Here is a 22,025-nt window from a genome sequence, read left to right on the forward strand (position 1 = left end):
AGAGCCATGAACCTCCAAAAGCAAGGCCATTATTATGTGTTAAAGGTCAGATTGCTGTATTTTTCATGTCTGCTCCACGAAATTATAAGAGGCCATTTTGATTAAATATTGATTTCATAATAAGGATTGAATATCAATGATAATTAATGATGTTCAAATGACAGGATGTGCTGTATCAGTAGTTAATTAGTAGTATAACAAATCCAAATATATTATAACAAGAGGCCCACAAGGGCCTATGCTCTACTAAGACCTTGTTTTGTCATTTTCTATACATATGGTATACGGTACACTGTGTGTATACCAGGTGATAAATTGTGTCATAAATGCTGTGTTGGAAGGCAATATTTTGCTTCAAATGAAGACTAAACAAAGATTACTTTTCTATTTCTTCACCATATTAAGTGAAACATAGTGCAGTCTACGCCCCTAACAGAGCCCTGTCTGAGGTCTTTAACCAGGGTTTGATTGAGAGTGTAGTTTGTTTAAACACTTCAACAAACCTTCTCACAATACGATCGTCAGATGGAGCACTGTCAAAAAATTATTTCGGAAACAGGTTTGTCGAAGTGTTTGATGAAAATAATCATCAAATTTTGTTAATAAAACAAAGGCGCGGTCCTTTAAGCGACATAGACTGCCCTTTGTTTCATTTAAAATGGTGTAGTAAATTAAAAGTTATCTTTGATTTAAGTCTTGATCCTAAGCAAAATGCTGCCTTATGATGTAGCATTTATCACGTGGTATACACACACTGGTATATATTGGTAATAGGCAACAAACTGATAGCCCCCATTACCGTTTTGTAACATAAAGGTGAAAGGTGGATATGGAGACTCTATTGAAAAGAGAAAAGTTGCCAATTTACAATCATGTATGGGCGGATTTGGCTGTTATTCGAATAAAACTAAAGCCCTATCTAACTTCTGTACACGTTTTATCAATACAATACTTCATCTTGATCTCGTTTACAAGCAATGGTTTACTGACACACGTACGGCGGACACGATGCCATCTCATAAGCCTTTTTGGCATATGGCCAGTAAAGCTAAAAATAATGTTCATTTGGATCATGAAAACAACAATTCAAGTCAGATGGATGTGAATAGTTTACAAGTCATTGAATGTCACTTAGTTTTACTGTTAAGTTTTGTAAATTTATTAAGTTTCCAATTCACTGTAATCCTGAGGTATTTTTTTAATAAACAAATATCTCCCATAATTTTCAAGAATATTCAATGATTTTTTAAGCACTGCGTTAATGAACGAATGAAATTGTTTATAATTAATATCTAAAACCATGGCATGTTAATGCTATGATTTAATATTGTCATAAAAACATTAATTCTTGCTGTGAAACACAAGGAACATAAAAATACTAGTATAATATTTTAATCATTATATGACTTACATAAATAATGCACAGAAATTAACTTGTCCAGTGTTACTGTAACAAAATATCTGATGGTAATTGGTGAGCCTGCTAAATAACAAAGAAACTAATTAAGAATACCGTGAACTGATTGCAATCACTCGTCTGTAATTGTTTTTGAAAAAGGGCAGGCCTTCCAGCAGCCACTAACAAAAAAGTAGGAGGTTTACTGAGAGAAAAGAAGGAAATAGTAGGAATTTTTTTTACAAAAAAGTAGGAAAAGAAGGAATATTTTTGGTTAAATATGTAATTATTAATAGCTATCAACTTACCTAGAAGAGATGTTTTTAATGCAAAATCATACCTTTCTATATGCCACATTGAATGTTTTAGTGAATGATCCTTGGTCGGTTTCTGTTGCTGAACTGTGTGTTCATCATCCCTCAGCCTTTATTATGAAAGATGATGCATGTCAAAGTGGAACATGTTGCCACACCTTTCAACAACAGAAACCAGCCAGTTTGACATCTTTTGTTCATTTTTTGCAAATAAAACTAGCACAATGATCAAACTTAAATATTTTTGCGGACTTTATTTTCAAAAAAGTAGGAATAGTAGGAGTTTTTTAGAAAAAAGTAGGAAGCTGTTAAAAAAAGTAGGAAAAAGTAGGAACGCTGGAAGGCCTGAAAAAGGGGGATAACTCAACAATTAAGGTCCAAGTTAGGGTCTAGCTACATACATGTATGGTCTGTGTCTGTACCAAGTTTCGGAGTTATAGCAAAGGTGAAAGAAATTGGATGTATTTTTCAGTAAAAATGGGCATAACTTGATAATAATTAAGGTCAGAGTTATTGGCCTTGTTCGACATATGGGTATTACCTCTTGGCAACATGTATACCAAGTTTCATTTGAATATGAAAATCCATTGACTTTTCTTGAGAAAAAGACAAACTTTAAAGGATAATCATTGTCTGACATTAAATTAATTACCGAACAAATTGTTATACAGAGGAATTAATTTTTTACAAACATTATCTCAAAACAATATCTACATGCATCTACACAATTGAATACCAAATTATATCCTTGATGATCATATCCTTGCCTTGTATGTAACATGACTGTCGATCCAGACTTAAAATCTCAATTCAAAAAATGAAAAGGAATTGATACATAACCATCATGGTCAAGCTACATATTAAAATACATATATTATAGGCACCATAATTATTAAAAAAAAAAAAATCTTCTGACATACAAATATATATTTTAACAAGCATGATCACATATGAGTTGACAGTTTTGAACCACTGTGACAGCGGTCAACAGTTTAGGTATATTTTATTGTCTGCTGCTATGACAGTTTTGATACTGGTGGTAGAACATGTATATCTTTTTGTCTGCCTCAATGACTGCTCTAAAATCACCAATTTTGAACCACATGGTCTAGTTTATAGAATGTTTTGTTGCCTGCTCCGAATGTGGTCCATAGCAGTTTTTAATTTAAGATATATTATGTTCTCTGCCCCAATGCCTGGACTTAAATCATCAATTATAAACCACAAGGAAAAAGCTGTGTTAATTTCAGTGTATATTTTGTTGTCCAATCCAATGACTGGTATTAAATCACCAATATTGAACCACATGATCAAAGTGGTAGCAGTCTACAGTTTTGGGTATATCTTGTTGTCTGCACCAATGACTGGTATTAGTTTATCAGCTTCTTCCCAGGGAAGGTAGCGACGAATCAAGGAGTTGAGACTGGTCTTCTCAGTTACATAGCCTTGCCTGAAATTTAATATTACATGTGTAAATAGCATTGGAATAAAGAGTATAGATGCAGTATGTTTTACAACACCTGCATAAAAAGGGCTTCTAGTTTGAAACCTTAATCGCTCTGCCCCACCCCACCCCCAACCCCCACCCAAAGGTTAATTCATATTTGTAGTAGTGAATTCAATCATTTCGGACATGATTTGAAGGTCATCATACTGCTTAATTAGTCGTTACCATTTGCGAATGCCCACCAGTTTATTACATATTATTCATCAATTAATAATGCCCTAGCAATCTTAATTTATGCTGGTGAAACACTGCAATAAGCACCAATCAATATAATGCATGCACCTTAAGGATGCACTCTTACTCCTTAATAAGATTTACCAAAATTAATACAAATGTTACAATATACCAATAGTATGAATAAATGTCGAAAACTATGGTTTTTATGAAGGATACTAAGTTTAATTTGAAAGAAAGGTGCAGAAAAGACGGTATTTCTACCTTATGAGACAATAGTAGATCACAGTAAACCTTTAAGCACTCACCAATCATTTAATATTTTTGCTTGTTCAGCTATTAAATACACCGTTACAATCGTGTTATCAGTAATTAATATTTTTCATAAATACATTATTTAGTATTAAAGAAGTTAAATGTTTATCACTCAAAATTTTTGTTATACTGATTTTGAATAAGAGTGTCACTTTAAGCTAACAAAAAATGATTTTCATGTACATGTATGCTTTATTCAAAATTAAATGAATTTCAATTATCTAGACTGTCAGTAGTAAATGTCTATGACAGCATGAAATTAACATGTGTACCTCTTAAAGAGCAGTTCAAAGTCAGCCATCTGTATGCGTTTCCTGCCTGCATGTCTGGCATATGCCTCCAAGTCCGCACACAAGTTATCCCAGTACGTCTCAGACCTTGACAATAAATCACAAGCAATACAATAACAAATACACATGTATATGCTTTTGAGATGAAATGCATCTTAATTAATATTAAGTAGATTAACTTTCACCAATAAGATATTTTGTAGTTTAATTATCGATAATATCTTTTGAAAAAGAATATTACAATCATTTTAAAACATGTTGATGTTGTTGACCTCATTTCCAACTTTTTTTCACAATGTCAAACAGTACAAAGTCTTTTATAATGGTAATGTTTTAACTTCTATACTAGAATTCAGTGAATCAGATGTGATGCCTGTTGAGAGAGCTCATATTTTTTCTAGTCAAGCTCACCATGACCTTGACCTCACCATGACCTTGACCTTGAAATCAATAGAGGTTATATACTGACATGACCAAAAGGCATAGAAATTTTGAAAGACTCTATGATAACAAAAAGAAAGACTACACTAAATCCTTCATAAGAAATTGACCTGAAACAAAACTGATTGTGTTCTTTTTGTTTGTTTATTGTTAGGGTTGGCATGACCTATTGACTCCATAACCAATTTTTCTAGTTCTTCAGAAAAAATTATACTGGTGCCTATAAGAAATAGATTTAAGATTTATTCATAATCAGTTACAACTCTCTTTACAATCAAGCTCAGAAAGTATGATATAAACTATGACATACACTTTCATGACCTCCTCAATAGCGTCCTTGGCCACACGCATGCCGGCAAAATGGTTGAAATGTTTCTTCACTGTTGTCGTTGGTATCAGGTAGCGAGACTTCTGACGAGGTTTTCGCACAACCTTCTTCTTTGGGCTACAAGATATTTACAGTGGTTAGATTGATGAGTTTATGAATCCATTTTGAAAACCATAGAATTGACATCTTCCATTTTAAACATACAACTCACCCACAGTGGCAGAATAAAATAATCTAAAGAGATTAGTTTTGGTATATTTTTTCTATTTTTTTAAGTTAAGAAACTTCTTGGCTGATTTGTATCATAATGTTTTAAAGCTGCACTCTCACAGATTGAATGTTTTGACAACTTTTATATTTTTTGTCCTGGTACGAGCCAATTTTTCGGAATATGCACAGAAACCAGTTATATAAGACTGCTGACAAAAAATTAGATTGCAGATTTTTATATTTAAGTTCAAAAATTTATGTTTCATGCATTTTTCTTAATTTTTCTTTAGTAGCCATAAAACATGACTTTTGGAACAGAAATATGAAAATCTGCGATCTGATCTATGAGCAATCTTTTATTATTGGTTTGCAGATATTTACGCAAAAATTTGCCCTTTCCAAGACTAAAAATAAAAAAAAATGTAAAAATGGTAAATCTGTGAGAGTGAAGCTTTAAGTGTAAAGTTTATTAAAAATACTTAAGGCAATACGCCCATGCGCACACAAACAGTTTCAGTTAATTGATAGGGTTTTAGCCAGGTTTTAAAAAAAGACATGGTAGTATGGTAGAAAAAAGGGCGCATTTAGACTGGCTGTAAAGAATTCGGACATTTTAAATCAAAAAGAAAGGAATTGTTAAAAAGTGAAGTAATATTTGGTGTCAACTGCCAAAGATGTTAATTTTGTAATTATTTATAATCATATAAGATTTAATCAAAACAACAGAAATATTTGACAGTCTTCATTATTGAATTCTATGATTGCAGAAGGGTGCACATGCTGGTCTCCATTAGGGCAGAAGGGAGCTACCAAAAAGGGCAGGGTGCAGCAGCACTCCATAACTCTTTAGCAAAACCTTATTAATAATGTAATATGATACTTTAAAAAAAAAAAAAATTACTTTTATTTTTCACTGTTGAATATGTGTTCATGCTCTTTCTTATTGCTTAATGGACCATATACATGTGTTTCTAGACAAACCATGCACACAACTGTAACAATTCTCCTTTTTTACATGTGAATGTTATACACCATATGTATGAATTAACACATTTTAATCAACATTTTTATTGGAGTCAATAAAATTTAAGAGTCCGAGAAAACAAGAGCAGGCATGAAAATCTAGCGATGAATTTATAGTTACCTATGATGAGGACATTTAATATGAATGAGTAAGATCAATTATATAACATTAAATATGACGTCAATACAATTTATATTGAAGAGCATCAACAACATAGTATAAGATAATGAAATAAAGAAAATGCTAATTGGTGCTGACTGTTTTACGTATCCTAGGTTTTCAAAAACTATAAGATATATGTATGATATAGGAGCTGGACATATTGAAATCAAAGGTTGTACTAGCCTTTTTACTGTTATTTCAGCTGCAGTGGAGGTTATGTTTGTATTTTCGCCTTCTGTCTGTAAAATGAAGGGTTACTTTTCAAAGGCAAGCAACAAAACATTTAAACATGAACTGAACACTTAATAATGATCTAAAAATAAACATTATTTTCTAAAATTGAACATAGACATAACATACCTCTTGGTGGAAGACCGCTGTATGATGCAACATTCAATATATCAAGGGTGTGGCCTTTGTTGTTTTAAACAAAAAGATTTCCCAAAATGAGTATGTAAGAAACTTTTGACTCAGGGATGTGACTAGTTTTGACTCCAGGGGCATAATTTGAACAAGACCACTAGACAATTAACACACCAACTATCTAAGCTACAGGCCTCATGGTCTTTGTCAAGATTTTTTCCTTTTGGTTGCCATGGCAATTAGAGTTCTAAATGGAATTCATGGAATTTATACAATTTTGAAAAGGCACTATCCAAGGAACATCCCATGAAGTTTCATCTAAATTTGCCTGGCAGTTTAGGAGGGGATGTCTTTTGAAGTAATTGTTGACAGACAAACGACAGGCGAACAGAGATGGAGGTGGGCGATGGGAAAAGCTTATCCTGAGCACTGAGGTGAGCAATATGTGTTCAGGTTACAAGCTAAAAATAAACAAATTTAACCATGCAATTTTATCACAAAAACAGCACTTACTGATAGGAGTGCCAGGTTCTAGTAAGTTGAGGGATTTTCTTAATCAAACAAGATTGCTCACCTGCTGTACAAAGTCGGTGATTCTACTCTGTCTAGATGTTGATGGCTGGGGAGAGAGGCGGGAGAGAGCCCCGATGTTCTGGGTAGAGGCTATTGGGGGGGAAAACAGCATTGTCTGATGGGGAAGAGCGTCCACCTCAGCTGTAAAACCAATATGAACATATAATTTCTTATAACTGCAGTGTTGGGAATCATTACATCTATTGAAACTGATCAATGATCAATCAACGATCTGCATATTGGCTGCATTATTTTATTACCAAACATGTCTTATATATGCATAATCTGACTTGTATTATACATCTACAATGTCTGTTATACTGTTTCCATTCATCTAGCGCGGGAAATATTTAAAAGGAAGTATTCATTTTGCATAAGCCTGACTGCGGCCTGGATTTAAACCCAAAATAGTTCAACAACTGCTTTTAAATATATTTTCAGTTATTTCCAACAAAAGGGTGAAATTGACTAAATCAATCAATTTTCAATTATAATTGATCATTAATATAACACTATTTTCACCTTTTTTACCTTCAACCATAAGTCAAAATGGTTTAGGAACACATGTACAACCTTGATGACTTTGTCTGTATCACAATAATACATGTACCAAGTTTCGTGCAAATATCTTTTAAGCTGTTGTATTATAGATGCAGTTAAAAAAAAATACAGTCGTATCATTGCCACCAAGCTGTGACAATACCATTAACAGGTTCTCCTATCTTTTACACACATATTATTTCAATTCATCATATCATACCCGATCCTTGTCTTTTCCCTGCTATAACTGGAGAAGCCTGCGACAGCCCCATACGTCTAGTGCTACTGCCTAGGACAGATTTCTCTGATTTAGGTGTGCCTTTGTTTGACCCTGGTGTCCGTGGAGATGACCTTTGCATCGACCTTGATGTTGACCTCAGAGAAGCACTTGGTGACCCTTGAAGCCTTGGCGATGACCTTAGAAGTACTGGAGTTGACCTTTGACTTTGTAAGGTCCCTGATCTCGTCTGGGATTCCGACTGTGGCAGGGTCAATGACCTTAGTGGGGTTCTACCTCCCTGGCTTCGAGTCCTAGGTGACTGCTGTGGCTGTTGTGACCTTGAGGACATCATTGAACCACCTGAGACTGACCCTGACCTTGACCTGTCATAAAAGAATTACAAATGCATTTACATAATGATGTTTTTCATATTATACATGTAATACTGTAGTTCTTAAGAATGCATAAACATGAGAATACTGTCTTATTGCTGCTTAAATTTATGATATGATAAGCTTCAGGTTGCAAGTAAAATTTATCCAGAATGAAAGACCAGGAGGTAAATCTTATTACATTTAAAGTTTTAGATGATACAACCACATGGAAACCGATAATCTAGGGATTATGCTTTAATTCATTATCAGCGACTTCAGTTGTAAATGATAGATTTTTGTCAGTACTTAACCATCAAATTATACATACCCATCAGACACTCTTGACATTCTGGCTGACCCCTGTGACCTGTGGGAGGAGCTTGCAGGGCTGGCCCCTCGAGGGGAGACGACGGGGGACGGTGTGACCGCCTTCAGGGGGCTGTTCCCATCCCCCCGCTCGCTGCCGGACTCCCAGTCCTCTTGAACCCGAGGGGTGGAGGCAATACTGGGGCTCCGACGACCAGATAACAAGCTCCGCGGTGACTGGTACATATCATCTGAGAATGACAGGTTTAGGAATATTTATACATTTTGGTCACACAGTCATATTCCCAAAATTTGTTATTTTATTTAAAAAAAAATATCATTGAACTATAGTGCTGCTTAAACTTGTACCCAAAAAATCCCGTGATGGAACTTAATTTATAAGCAGAGTCATAATTGGTTTACTATTACCAATTAAACACTGCAAAAAGTTAACTCAATTATATGTAGGTTGTACAAAATAGTTTCCTGTTCCTACATCAGAGTTTTTTCCAGCCATTTCTTTAAAGGCTTTGTTCCTAATATCAAAAAGTTTTTACCCTAAATTTTGAATAAAAATTCTCAATAAATATTCAGAAGTCCTCCAAAATAAGACTTTTGAATGCGCGAGCCCGATTTCTTACATTAGTGCTTGGAATCAACTATGTTCAACAAGCGCGGTTATATAAAATACAAAATTTAAGCAAGCCCGGAAGACATTTTGCAGGTTTAATTTAAACCACTGCAAATGAAGAAGTTCTTTTTGAAAAAAAGTAGTTTATTGTTTTTGAAAGTGATACAAGCCTTCAAATAAATGGTTAAAAAGAGTATTTGAAAATATTCTCCTTTTACATAATTATATAAACATTCAAGATGTGCTCATATAATTGCATGAAACAAGTACATCTGAAACAGTTGTCTCAAATAGTGTAAGAAATACTGCAGATCACATGAGTATCTATGAATTTCTAGTGCAGTTAAGATTTTAAAGTTAACAATGATGATGTTAACAACATTGTTAACTTTGACAAAGGTCTGAACAACTGGTCCAATATTACCTGTGAGAGTAGCATGGCCCATATTTTCAGCATGAAACCTGTCCCTGATAGAAGTCTGTGGACCCCATCAAATGACCTGGATGACGTATGAGGATTTCTAGAAGAAGAGAAACTTTCACCACTGCTGTGCCTTGACCTTGAACTTATATTCAGGTCCCTTGATGAACGATTTCCTAAACTTCTGGAAGCTGATCTTGACTGATTCTCTCGGTTTTGATGTTCGTAACTGGAGTTCAACCTCTGCATATCAAATGGGGATCCTTTCCCATGCAAGTGACCATCACTTAATCGCAAGTCTTTTTCACTCCTGCTTGGAGAACCAAACCTACTTTTGTGGCCCTCACTGTATCTACCCATTCTCTCCTGGTCACGACCCCTTATGGACTTTTCCAGGTCCACGCTTGTACTCAGGCGCCTGGTCATAGTATCAACCTCAGGACTCACTGCTGAGAATGAACTCTGCCTTCTCCTACTAATATCCGACCTACTGGCAGCAAGATCATCTCTCGACCTTGACAATGACCTATAGGATCTGCTCGCACTCTCATCTTTATTTACATACATCCCACTTTCCGCATCAGTCATTTCCATATTTGACACCGATCTATGGGATCTGCTTGCACTCTCATCTCTGCCCACGTACATCCTACTTTCCGCATCAGTCATTTCCATATTTGACAGCGACCTACGGGATCTGTTCCCTCCATCATCTCTGTCCACATACATCCCACTTTCCGCATCAGCCATTTCCATATTTGACAGCGACCTACGGGATCTGCTTGCACTCTCATCTCTTCCAACATAAGTCCCATTTTCAACTTCGGCCATTCCAATGTTAGACATGTCACTGCGACTACTAGCTGAAACATGGCTCATGTTTCGATAATCCTCCTCCATGCTGCTCTCATTAACTTTCATTGGCAGCATGTACATTCCTCCTTCTGGTAAAATCTTTAAGCCATCACCTCCATGTTCTCTGAGGCCTTCTGATTCATCATGGCCTGATTTCTCACTGTATTGGCCTGAAGGTTCACTCTGATCATCATCCATCTCCTCATCTTGGTACTGTTCCAGACCATCATCTCTGTCATACATTTCTTGATGAACATAATGATCCCTTTCCCTATTCTCCAGTCTGCTTGTATACTCAGTCCTTTCATCATCATCATCATCATCTACATCATCATTATCGTTTCTATACACCATTCTATCATGATACTGATTCCCTTCTTCAAACATCTCTTGCCTGCTGCGGTCAAATCCTTCCTCCCCTCCCTGATGACCATCATACTGATCAAGCTGGTCACTGTGCTGGTCAGCCAAGGAGATTCCTGAATGGTGGTCACTCCTATTGCCCCTCGACTGGCGGTCAGCCTGCTGTGACCTCTGTAACCTCAGATGTTCAAGCATACTCTCTGGTACCGTCAAGTTGAAGCTGCCTAAAACCATAGCGATACATGTATACATGCATCATAGTTAAAATATTTCTCAAGTACTAGCATCTACTCTGTAAGTATATCTGAAGAAATGCTATTCATCATTAGGATGCAAAGATGTGTTAGTGCATTTTTTATATTAACCCTAAACCAAAGAGCAGCTCTACCCCCTATTTACCTATCCATTTACTCTGGGCCGTCTGATTGTGTATGGGCCTGGAAGTGTTGTATCACTTCTTCATTTCCCAAACCATACAATGACTGCTTATAACCAAACAGCGCCCCCCCAACCCCACCCCCTTATTTACCTCTCCTCCTACTGCTGGCTGTCTGACTGTGTACAGTAAGGGAGTCTGCTATTACTTCTTGAATCTCCCTAGCCTGACAATGACCCCATAGACAGTCTCAAACTCAAAACCAAAGAGCACCCCCACCCCCTATTTATATATCGTTTTACTCTGGGCTGTCTGATTGTATATGGCCTGGGAGTCTGGTAACGTTTCTTCATTTCCTAAGCCAAAAAATGACCCTTTAAAATCAAAATGTAAAAAAACAACCCCTTATTTACCTCTCCTCCTACTGCGGGCTGTCTGACTGTGTATGGCCTGAGAGTCTGGTATCACCTCCTCATCTTCTGAATCCGAGGTTGACCGGAACGGGCTGCAACAATATGCCACAGGGTTACTCAGCTGTATAACAATTTTGGTGACATACCTTATAAATACCATAATGTATGGATAGATATGAAAACAGTATTCCCTTAATTCTTGATTTGCTTTTATGTCAAGTCTGAAATAAACTTGGTTGATATCAAAACTATTTTAGCTTTTACAGATGGCTGAGCCGATAAGTTGCTGAAATACTCTGCCTGAGCTTTCAAAGTATCTCACCTCGGTACGGTGTAGTCGTTAGGGTTGGTGGCTGGAATCACCAGGGAAGAATTCTGCTCTTGGGCGGTGATGTTGAATTTTCCTGCAACATTAGAAAACGAGACTTTGTGAATTTGAGTATCCTTCATCTTTATGCAATCCAGATCAGAAGATCTGACCAAAAAGCATAAATGCAGAAGCTGGTAAAGGAGGCTGCCAGTTATGCATCATGCCTGCATCAAATGTTTTAGCCAGATCGCAAAAAAACTTTATAGATTGAGATCAAAGTACATGTATTAAGATCATAGAACTAAACACCAAGCTAGCTTTCGTTCCTTATGTAAACCAATAAGAGTGAGTAAAACAAGCAGATGCCAACATACATTTTTAACAATTGCCAACAGAAATATCTTCAATACTATTACAGCCGGACCGAATGTGCCTTTAAACCAAAAAAAAAATGCATGCCCTAGTAAAGGAACGCAATCAGTAAAAGAGCATATGTATAAACAGAAGCAGAGATTGAGTTCTTGCATCAAGATATATGCCAATAATGCCTATATATTGCATTAAGAATACCATGCTGGCCTCACTCTAAGCATATTTTCATTGATAATAGCAGGGATGCCAACGCAAATTTGTAAAACAAGAGGAAATTAGTATTACCGATAAGTAGGAATATCCCCATCACACAACATACAGAAAATAAACAGAGCAATTTTAATTTTAAATTTTGTTGCCAAAAAAGAGAAGATCAGCTGAAAAGAGGAAAATTGGCATCCCTGCTGAATTTGTGTAATCAGTCTCATGTAATTCATTTTAAAATATTTGATCAAAGACAGTTTTTGAGAAGCGGACACAGGTCGACATTTATGTCAAACTCGAATGTCACCAGCCCAAAAAATTGCATCATTCCAAGGAGCTGATGTTTTGGAAGTTACCTGTCCTGTGAGGTGTTCTTCCTCTCCGAGACGATCTGCTTATCATTGAACCTTCTGAACTCTCACGAAATGGGCTGAAATAGAACGACTAATGTTGCTAAAATTGAAATATATACCTGGTGGAATACATACAGTTTTTGAATTAGTTACTTTAAAACACATTTGGGTTTCATGCAGATGATTTCAATTCACTTGTCTTACACTACACTTCTAAATTTCAGTTGATATTCTTAATAGCACGAGCACACAAACAAACAAATATTCATTACTGATAAATTTCAAAGCTGTATTTTCACAGATTGACCGTTTTGAAAACTTTTTACTTTTTGTCTTGGAATAAGCCAATTTTGTGTAAATGTCTAAAAACCGCAGGTTTTTTTTATCTTTTATGCTTGAAAATTGATGTTTTATGGCTAAAAGCATAACTAACGCTTAACAAATGAAAATATCAGCAGTTTTCCAAACAATTGAGATTACTTCTATTGTGTGTTATCCTATATGACTGATTTGAAAACACTGACACCAAAATCAGCTGATTCTAAGACAAAAAATGAAAAAGTTGTCAAAGCAGTCAATCTATGAGAGTGCAGCTTCAATCCAACCTTGGTGTGTGGTATGTATCATTGACGAGGGGCTGTATGTCTGGAGAGCTCAAGCCAGATGAATGTTCTTGTGACGCATCCCTTCTTAACAGCTGGGGTGTTTCCATTGACGATGAAGCTGCGAACACACATGTGCATGCAAACTAGTTAATATTTGTTTCATTTTGTGTATGCGTTTCGAAGTCAAAACCTCAAAAACATATGAGTAATGAAAAACAAATAAGTATGAAAATAATTAAAGGGCAAACATGGATTTTCATAATTTGTATAAAAAAAACCTGTTTCTTAATTGTCTGCATATTCCCTACGCACCAATCTTATGCTATTTGAAATGTACGTCAAGCATTTTATCATACTTGCTACAGTTAGACATTATGCCAATTAGCACAGATACCATTGTCAGTTATTTAAGGATTGATCTGCATGTATACTGTAAGAATGCAGTACGGCATGCGAGCAAATTCCATGAAGCATGCTAGTGCTTCTTGGTCATTTGCTCGCTTATCCTACAGTGTTCATGTGTAAATGACCTCAAAGGAGAAAATTGGTGAAAATTAACCAAACACAAATAACATAAGAGAAAAAAGAGAAATAATATCCACTTGAATTGATGATAGATTATGACAAAATACAACTGATTGTCGCGGATTACAGGCCCAAACAATCAACATTTGATCATAATCGATCATTGAAACATCACAAGTAAGAGTTTTTTGTAAATCATTTGCCAATTGCTTAAGAAATTAACAGATGAACCCATAATAAAACCTTTGCAATGTTTTAAAAACGATACAGGTATGGTAATATATCTAATACATGTACTTAATACTTCTCTATGCCTTTCAAACCAATGACCTTAAGTTAATTCACCATATCAAAAACTTACTGTTTCTCATAAAATTCTGAAGCAGTGTCCTCGGGGTGTCATTATCAAAACCCATGGACATGTTGGCACCTTCTTGCCACCCAGACCCAGACCTCCGAATAGACCTCCTCGCTCCTGGCCGGGACCCAACCCTCAGTGAACCAACATCCAGACGGGGGGGCTGACTGGTCGACACACCAGTCTGGGAGGTACGGCGTTGGACCCTCACCAGGGGGGCTGTACTGTGTTCCTCTTGAAGAAAACCCTCAATCTACAAAACAGAAAACTCCAGTTTTTGCTTTTACATGAAAATTAACAGGACTTATCGGTACAATAAATATTCTTGCATACTGGATGTGTGTTTCCGGTCATGTGACCAGTGCTGGAAAAACCCATCTTACATGTACCCCATGTAAAATGAGTCACGCGCAACAACGACCCAATTCTTATTTATTCTATTGTATGGTTTAGGAAAAATATATTATGCCATTTCAATAAAGCGCAATCAAATATATATGTTTGCAAGACTTTTAATTAAAATCGAAAATAAATAATCGTAAAAAAAAACGCTATTTTCAGTTATATAAAATTACTGCACTCTATGTCAGTAAACAAAGTCGCACGCACTTTTTGGTGTAATTGTACAAAAGTTCGTTTTCTACGTCATTTTTTCCACAAATTGATAAATTAAGATATGCAAAAAAATTATCAATCATGTGTTTCCGGTGCGGATAGAAAATCTGACCCTCGGGCACGCTGCGTGGCCGGTAACTCGGCAAGCCTCGTTACCGGCTTACGCACGTGCCCTCGGGTCAGATTTTTCTATCCGTACCGGAAACACATGATAGATCCTTATATTCTGCTATAGCCAGGTTTTAACAAGGGCAGGGTGATACAGAAAAGGGACAAAAGGGCACATTGTTTCGGGCAGTGAACAGGTAAAGCATTTTGGATTTCATAGAAAATGTTAGAACATGTGCTTATTTGAAGTAATATTTCATTTACATTGTTGGTTTTAAATACCAAATATGTAAAGTTTGTTTGAATTCATAATAAAATTTCAAGTATTAATATTAATCAAAACAAAAGATTATAAAATAGTACCTTCTGTTAAACCTTTACTTAAAAATGGAAGTAAATTTATCTCAACTGTTACAAAACAAGTGAAGCTATATACAGTCATCAAAATTTGACTTTTGGATGAACAATCCTGAATTCTTATACTTTTGCTTGGCATCAATTTTAAACAAGCCCTGCTATATAAAATTCAGAATTTGAGCAAGCCCGGAAGACATTTTACAAGTGCAGGGATTGCGAGCTTGTGCTAATTTCGACCACTGCTATATACAATATCTAAAACACAAACTGATCAAAAAAGATTTAAATCTAGTCCTCCAATCTGTATTTTTGTAAACGAGTCGACTGTATCTGTTTACAAAGATTATTTAAAATGTTCAAAAAATACTAGTTGGTCCTACAAAAATTAACATGGTCTTCAATGCAGATTGTTTTGCCGTACCTCAAGGCCATATGTTATAATGACTTTCATGTAGAATGAGAATACATCATGCTTGAAACAAAATTAATATTTTCACAGACCAGATGTCTTGGAGTGTCCTCAACGTCGACACTTGTAGACAGGGACGTCCGTCGTCTTTCACCACGCAGGCTAGACACTCGAGCATGCCTCGGCCTTTGCAAAGGCTCAGGGGTCCTGAAATCATTACCACTATATCAGTTGGGCCAAAAAAAAAATTGTTTGTTAAGGGTAACCTTCCCAAAAATTCTAGGTAGGGTACGTAGGGATTTTTTTGGATTTTTTTATTATATTTTTTCAAAATCTGTCGTAAGTTCAGAGTGTTTTCTTGCACATGGCAGTCTTTCCTACATTACTGTCATTGCCTGACTTTGTTTCATCATATAAACAATAATTCTGATTAAAATCTGCATTTATCCGCCCTTCGTAACTCTCTATTCGCTAACGAATATTTATTTTGCTCAGAAACAGAAAAAAAAATAGTTAGGGTCGGCGCATTTTTATAGGTAGGGTCGGGTTACCTGAAACAGACATATTTTTTTTTAGGCCTTGTACAAGTTTGAGGACAATTTATTTCATGCATACCAGTGAAAGAGTGAAAAATATTAGTGATTGATAACTTGATCATTTCACTCTGGCTCGAGTGAAATGATAACCCTTTCTCATTTCACTCTGTACAGACAACTTGGGACTATTTTTTCCATCTTTTATAATACAAGATTTGCTTCCCTTGACTTGGAAAAAAATACATACATATGTAACATGTATGTACATGTTTGTTGTCGTTGGTAGTGCAGTTATATACACATTGACCGAATCGAATTGTATTGTCAAAATAAAATTATGCAATAGTTTAAATAAAACAAGCATTTTTGCGGTTGTTTATAAATATTAAAAAAGAACAAGCATACCAATTGAATTATGGCCATTTCGTAACCTTTCCATTTTGTAACCGCTCAATGTTGGTCATTTCTGGTCATTTCGTAACCATTGTGTTAATCAATTCGTAACCGTTATGAAATCAAATGGTCATATCGTAATTGTTGGCTCATATGTTGTAAATAATGATTTAAGGTTTTGATGTGAGTTTCTTATTTTGATATCTGCATTAGGTATTAGATTGACATATATATGAGGAAATCATTTAATAACATTTGAGTTTACAAATTAGTAGAAAACATAAAAATTTGAAGTTAAAAAATTAAATTGGATACAGAGTATTAGTGACAACATTAAATGCAGTAAATCAATATAATTAGTGCGACTAATTAACATCTAATTTATATGATCAAATAATATTTGCCGGAATGTAAAAACAATGTAATTTATTTGTCGCACTGTTCATATGTTTTTGTAATAATTTGTGTCACTTTAGTTTTCAAAATGAATATGAACTGCAAATTTTGCCATATTGTTTTTTTTTTATTTATTATCCGAAAATTCGAGAAAACTCTTATAAACATGTAGTTTATATTCAATGCAAACACTTAAAAAATAGAAGTTTTTCCTGTTGTGTTGTATCAGTTGTACCAGTTTGAGGACAATATCACTGGAATAGTGATTAGTTCTAAGATGTTATAAGTGACATTTCAAATGTGTGTTTTTGTCCATTTTTTCACACATAACCTTGATAAAAATTTACTCTGTGGCACCAGTAAACTAAAGTGACCATATTTCCAGAGAAATCAGAATTAAATTGAGCTCAAATATTGATCTCAAGCATAATTTGTTGATTGTTATTCATTATCATTATTGACTTATTTTTAAATATCTAGCTACTTTAATGGATCAGTAATATTTTCCAGGGTTCTCAATAAGTTTCGGTTGAACCGTCTCAAATAGTAAAGTAACCGACCAGCTTCTACTTATTCTACTGAAAATTCATTTAGTTTTCCAAATTTGAACCAGCCCTATTGCCATTTGAAATGTCCATTTTGGCCGGCAGCCGGTTCTTATTGAGAACACTGATTTTCACCCTGAAAATGTTTCTTTACCTTATAAGACCTTCATGCCTGTTTCTGATGACTTTCTGTGAATGGGTCCTTGAGGCATCTAGGTATTCCCCTATAGCAGTCCTGGGAGTTTGAGCAATGCTTTGTCTCTTGTTTGACATCTTCATTTAAGGTCACTGTGTTGAAATTTTTTATCTCAAGCTATGCACCAGTCAATTGTAACCACGGCCCCCCAAGGTCCGGGGAATAGCCGGGACTTTGAGTTTCGGTCTAACCATCCCCGGGTCACCCTGCAGGGAAGAACTGATGGTTAAACCCCGGCCAAATGCCCCCGCACCCCAGGACTCTATATAAGGCCTAATCTCTGCTAGATTTGGCGCTATGACAAAACCACCGCGGTCACCCGGCCCTGCGGGGCCACATGGAAAGTAAAAACACGGCCCTTTTCCCTAGTATACCCCCGGACCTGGGGGGCCGTGGTTACAATTGACTGGTGCACTACATGTTTACTTGGAATATTTAATTGAAATTTGATTTGAAATATTTTTAGTCACTTTCACAAAAAGAAATTTGTGAATAGTGTAGGTGACCCAAACTAGTAATGTCCAGGGCTTCAATTATGAATTTGAAAGTGGAAGATTGAAGTTCCTTGCCATCAATTTTGAAAGTTTTTCTCCCAAAGTTGAAGTTGCTAGAGCTCTACGACTTTCTCAATTTTGTACAAGCTACTACCAAACTTCTTTTAAAAATGGAATACCTTTGAACATTTAGATTTATCATCTTTTATGTTAGAACTGTTTAATGTGATTGTGGGAATAAAAGTTATATAGATAAGCTTAAATATAATGAGGCGGTAACCTTGGACCCTCAAAATACAACAGTACTCGTCTAACATCAGACTCATCACTGATCAGTGATTCACATCAAATTCAGCTTTCAAATTTATTTTTTTTATTTCATGACATTCGCAAAACAGAAAATACAGTCCCTTATTACTACATTTCGTACACACATTCATATTAACTTGTGACTTTTCTTGTGAAATGGTGTATTCAAGTAATATTCAAATAAAATGTATAACCAACAAACGATCAGTATATTTATGTTCTCTTGTTCTGTTCCCTTCAAAACAAGATTTCAAGTAAAAATGTATTCTTAAGAAAAAGAAAAAGGCAGTCTCCTATAAGCAAATAATAAACAAAATTAAAATATTACAATATGATGGCCTAATTGTCTGGTTTTGAAACGGGTCCTGTATGTTTGTGTTGATTTTTCAACAATTTGTTTTGCCCGCCATGTTTTTTGTTTGAATCCAACGATAAATAACACGAAATAAAATAATCTTGATTATATAACAGAAAAGTATACGAAGCGGTTACTTCCCCTGTCAGTGCTTATGGGTTGATTACTATTAATCAGACTTAAACTAACTCAGTTTGCACTGGGTACCTAATAGAATACGAATATATAGTTGAGAGTACCTTGTTTATAACCAAAGATGGTACATGGATGATGATGTTACTATGATGAAAATTAGATATCACAGAATTATAATGCCGAGTTTCCATGTTTAAACTGTCTGTGGTAATGCACAAGTCAATTGTAACCACGCCCCACCCCCCAGGTCCAGGGAATAGCGGGGACTTTTGCTTTCGGTCCAGCCAACCCCGGCTAAAATCCCCGCGAAGACGAACAGATGGTAAAATCCCCGCCAAATGCCCCCGCACCCCAGGGACCCTAGGTAAGGCCCATTACCCACTATATTTAAAGCGAAGACAAAACCACCGCATTCACCCGGCACTTCGGGGCCACCTGAAAGGTAAAAACACGGCCCATTTCCCCGGCTATCCCCGGTATACCCCCGGACCTGGGGGGGGGGCATGGTTATAATTGACTGGTGCATAAATACTGAAAACAATTAGATACATGTATCACCGCGAGAATTTGAAAATTCTATGATCAAGTTAAATTAATGTCGTTCAAATAATGACAAACATGTGCCTAGTGAACTGACAGTGTATAAGTCAATTTTTGACGGAAACTTTCAAGCCGGAACGCTTAAAAGTCAATGCATTTTCCGAGTGACTGAATAGTAGGTGTAACCCTGTCAAACGAAACGTCACTTTGGTGTGACCTAAATGCTTATACAACTCTAAATAATTGACAAAAAGCTTTTGTAATATTTGAGACAAAGATAAATTTATTTGGTTATCATTCTGCACGTGCAATTTTACTTCGACCTATATTTAGATCTCAGGGGTAAGATATTTCGGTCCAAACCAATCAAGCGATCTCAGAGGTAAGTTATTTCAGTCCAAACCAATCCAGAGATCTCAGAGGTAAGATATTTCGGTCCAAACCAATCAAGCGATCTCAGAGGTAAGATATTTCGGTCCAAACCAATCAAGCGATCTCAGAGGTAAGATATTTCAATCCAATGAACTCAGAGGTAAGAAATTTCAGCTCGAACGGAGCTAATGAACTCAGAGGTAAGATAGTTCAGCCCACATGGATCCAGCAATGGCAGGGGTGAGCAAATTCAGTCAAAAGGATCCAATGACCGCAGGGGTAGAAAGATCATTGCGTGAACTAAAATGTGTCACAACAATCAGTGTCATTTCAAAACCGCGGTCAAAAAAAGTTGAGGCGGTTTCACGGTTGTGTCCCCCGCCTCATCTCCCGGGTCCCCCCACTGACAATTTAACTTGTAAGGATTCTGCGCAAACTATGTTTTTTAAAGGTATCCAATACACGATAATGTGAAAATTCGATGTCTGATTATTTTGGTATCATATGAAAGGTAGTTAGAGCCAACAAGGCATTCGTAGCAACTCGGCCATCTCCGGCAAGCTTCGTGATAGACAATTCCTGTTGGATACTGGACGATGTGTTCCGATTGCCAACGAGGTTCGACTGTATTTCAAAGATAAAAAAAATGTGAATACACTGTTTTGACCTTTAAACATTGAACTATCGGTCAAAACACTTCCCCGATTTCACTCGAAATATAGAATCAAGGTATTGACGGCCAAAATTTTACCTGTGATATATTTTCGGTCGTTTACTTTACGTAGAACTCTACTTGACGTTGTTTCCACCGCTACGATGATGACGTAGACGTTATTAAAACAAAACGAGCCGAGACAGTCGCCGAAACTGCAGGGACGGAGGAAATAGCGTTGAAAGCCGCCATAGCTTCAGAGTTCCCTCTGGTATTTGTTTTCTGGTTTTGAATAACAATTATTATTAACATCAGTTCCCATCAATTTAACGGATGTTACAAACTAAATGAGAAGTTAACGATTTATTACATATGATTTAGCGATATACGAACACGTACAGGAGTATGGAGTTCTGTAAGTGTGGTGAAAATATTGCAGTACAATAAGAATGCATATCATGAATTATGTTAAATGTTCATAAACCTACATTCTTAGCCGATGAAATTGCAGATGGGTGTCCATTAATCATTAGGGATTTCTTTTTTTGCGGATGTTTAAAGATTCGCTTACTGCCAATCATTCGATACACACTCGATCCTTGCGCCAGATTTTGCGTTTACTATGAGCCAGCCAATAGGATTTTATTCTAAGTCAGTAGGATGACCTGAAAAAAGGTTCTAATGCTTATGGAGGGCTATTTCGATACGCATTCATAATCATTAAAGTCTTACTTCACTTTATCTGTCTATAATGTATACACTGTACACTCTTGCGCACAGTGGTCAGAATTCGGCTCAGGGAGAACAAAATTTGATAAGCATATAGATAGCTGTCTTATCTACGTTCTGTACCCTGTGCGTATAGGAGTGTACGTGCGGTATAGTTTTCAAATACAGACATACAGATCATTGAGAGATTTCACGAGGTACCTCCGCGCTTCTGAGTCGGTACGAAATAACTGACCAATAATAAAGCTCTTATGTGATATATTGGCCTCTTTTATTGCTGTGAATTGACCCCATTATCACAATAATTGGTATCGGCTGATCGAAGTCCCTTGCGGCGAGTTCGATGGGAACAATGCTTCAATAATGAGGCGCATGTAGGTAAATCTGCAATGTTTATTGATCACTTAGATAGACTTGCTGAACTCGCATGGAACCCTGGGGAACCGAGAAAGGTCGACACTCTATCGATACTGAGCCAATATATATGGCAGGAGCAGATAGGGTGCGGACAATTACAAACTATTAATAACTTGTAACAAGTAATATATGACATGATTAAAC

The 22,025-nt window shown here is 36.2% G+C and overlaps 1 protein-coding gene across 1 annotated transcript; it reads right to left on the reverse strand.

Moving 5' to 3' along the window:
- Positions 1 to 1,376: 1,376 nt before the first annotated feature.
- Positions 1,377 to 19,098, reverse strand: LOC128244322 (uncharacterized). The gene is made up of 17 exons (XM_052962337.1): positions 19,010 to 19,098; positions 17,837 to 17,970; positions 15,905 to 16,019; positions 14,327 to 14,576; positions 13,441 to 13,558; positions 12,839 to 12,912; positions 11,919 to 12,000; positions 11,597 to 11,688; positions 9,593 to 11,031; positions 8,967 to 8,976; positions 8,560 to 8,788; positions 7,858 to 8,240; positions 7,099 to 7,238; positions 6,345 to 6,400; positions 4,748 to 4,882; positions 3,979 to 4,083; positions 1,377 to 3,160 (listed from the first exon to the last, which is right to left on the reverse strand). The coding sequence occupies exons 2-17, from the start codon at positions 17,959 to 17,961 to the stop codon at positions 3,037 to 3,039; spliced, it is 3,477 nt and encodes a 1,158-aa protein (XP_052818297.1). The 5' UTR covers positions 17,962 to 17,970; positions 19,010 to 19,098; the 3' UTR covers positions 1,377 to 3,036.
- Between the last annotated feature and the right edge of the window lie 2,927 nt (positions 19,099 to 22,025).

Source organism: Mya arenaria, chromosome 8, assembly GCF_026914265.1.
Source record: "Mya arenaria isolate MELC-2E11 chromosome 8, ASM2691426v1".
Classification (NCBI taxonomy): Eukaryota; Metazoa; Mollusca; class Bivalvia; order Myida; family Myidae; genus Mya; species Mya arenaria.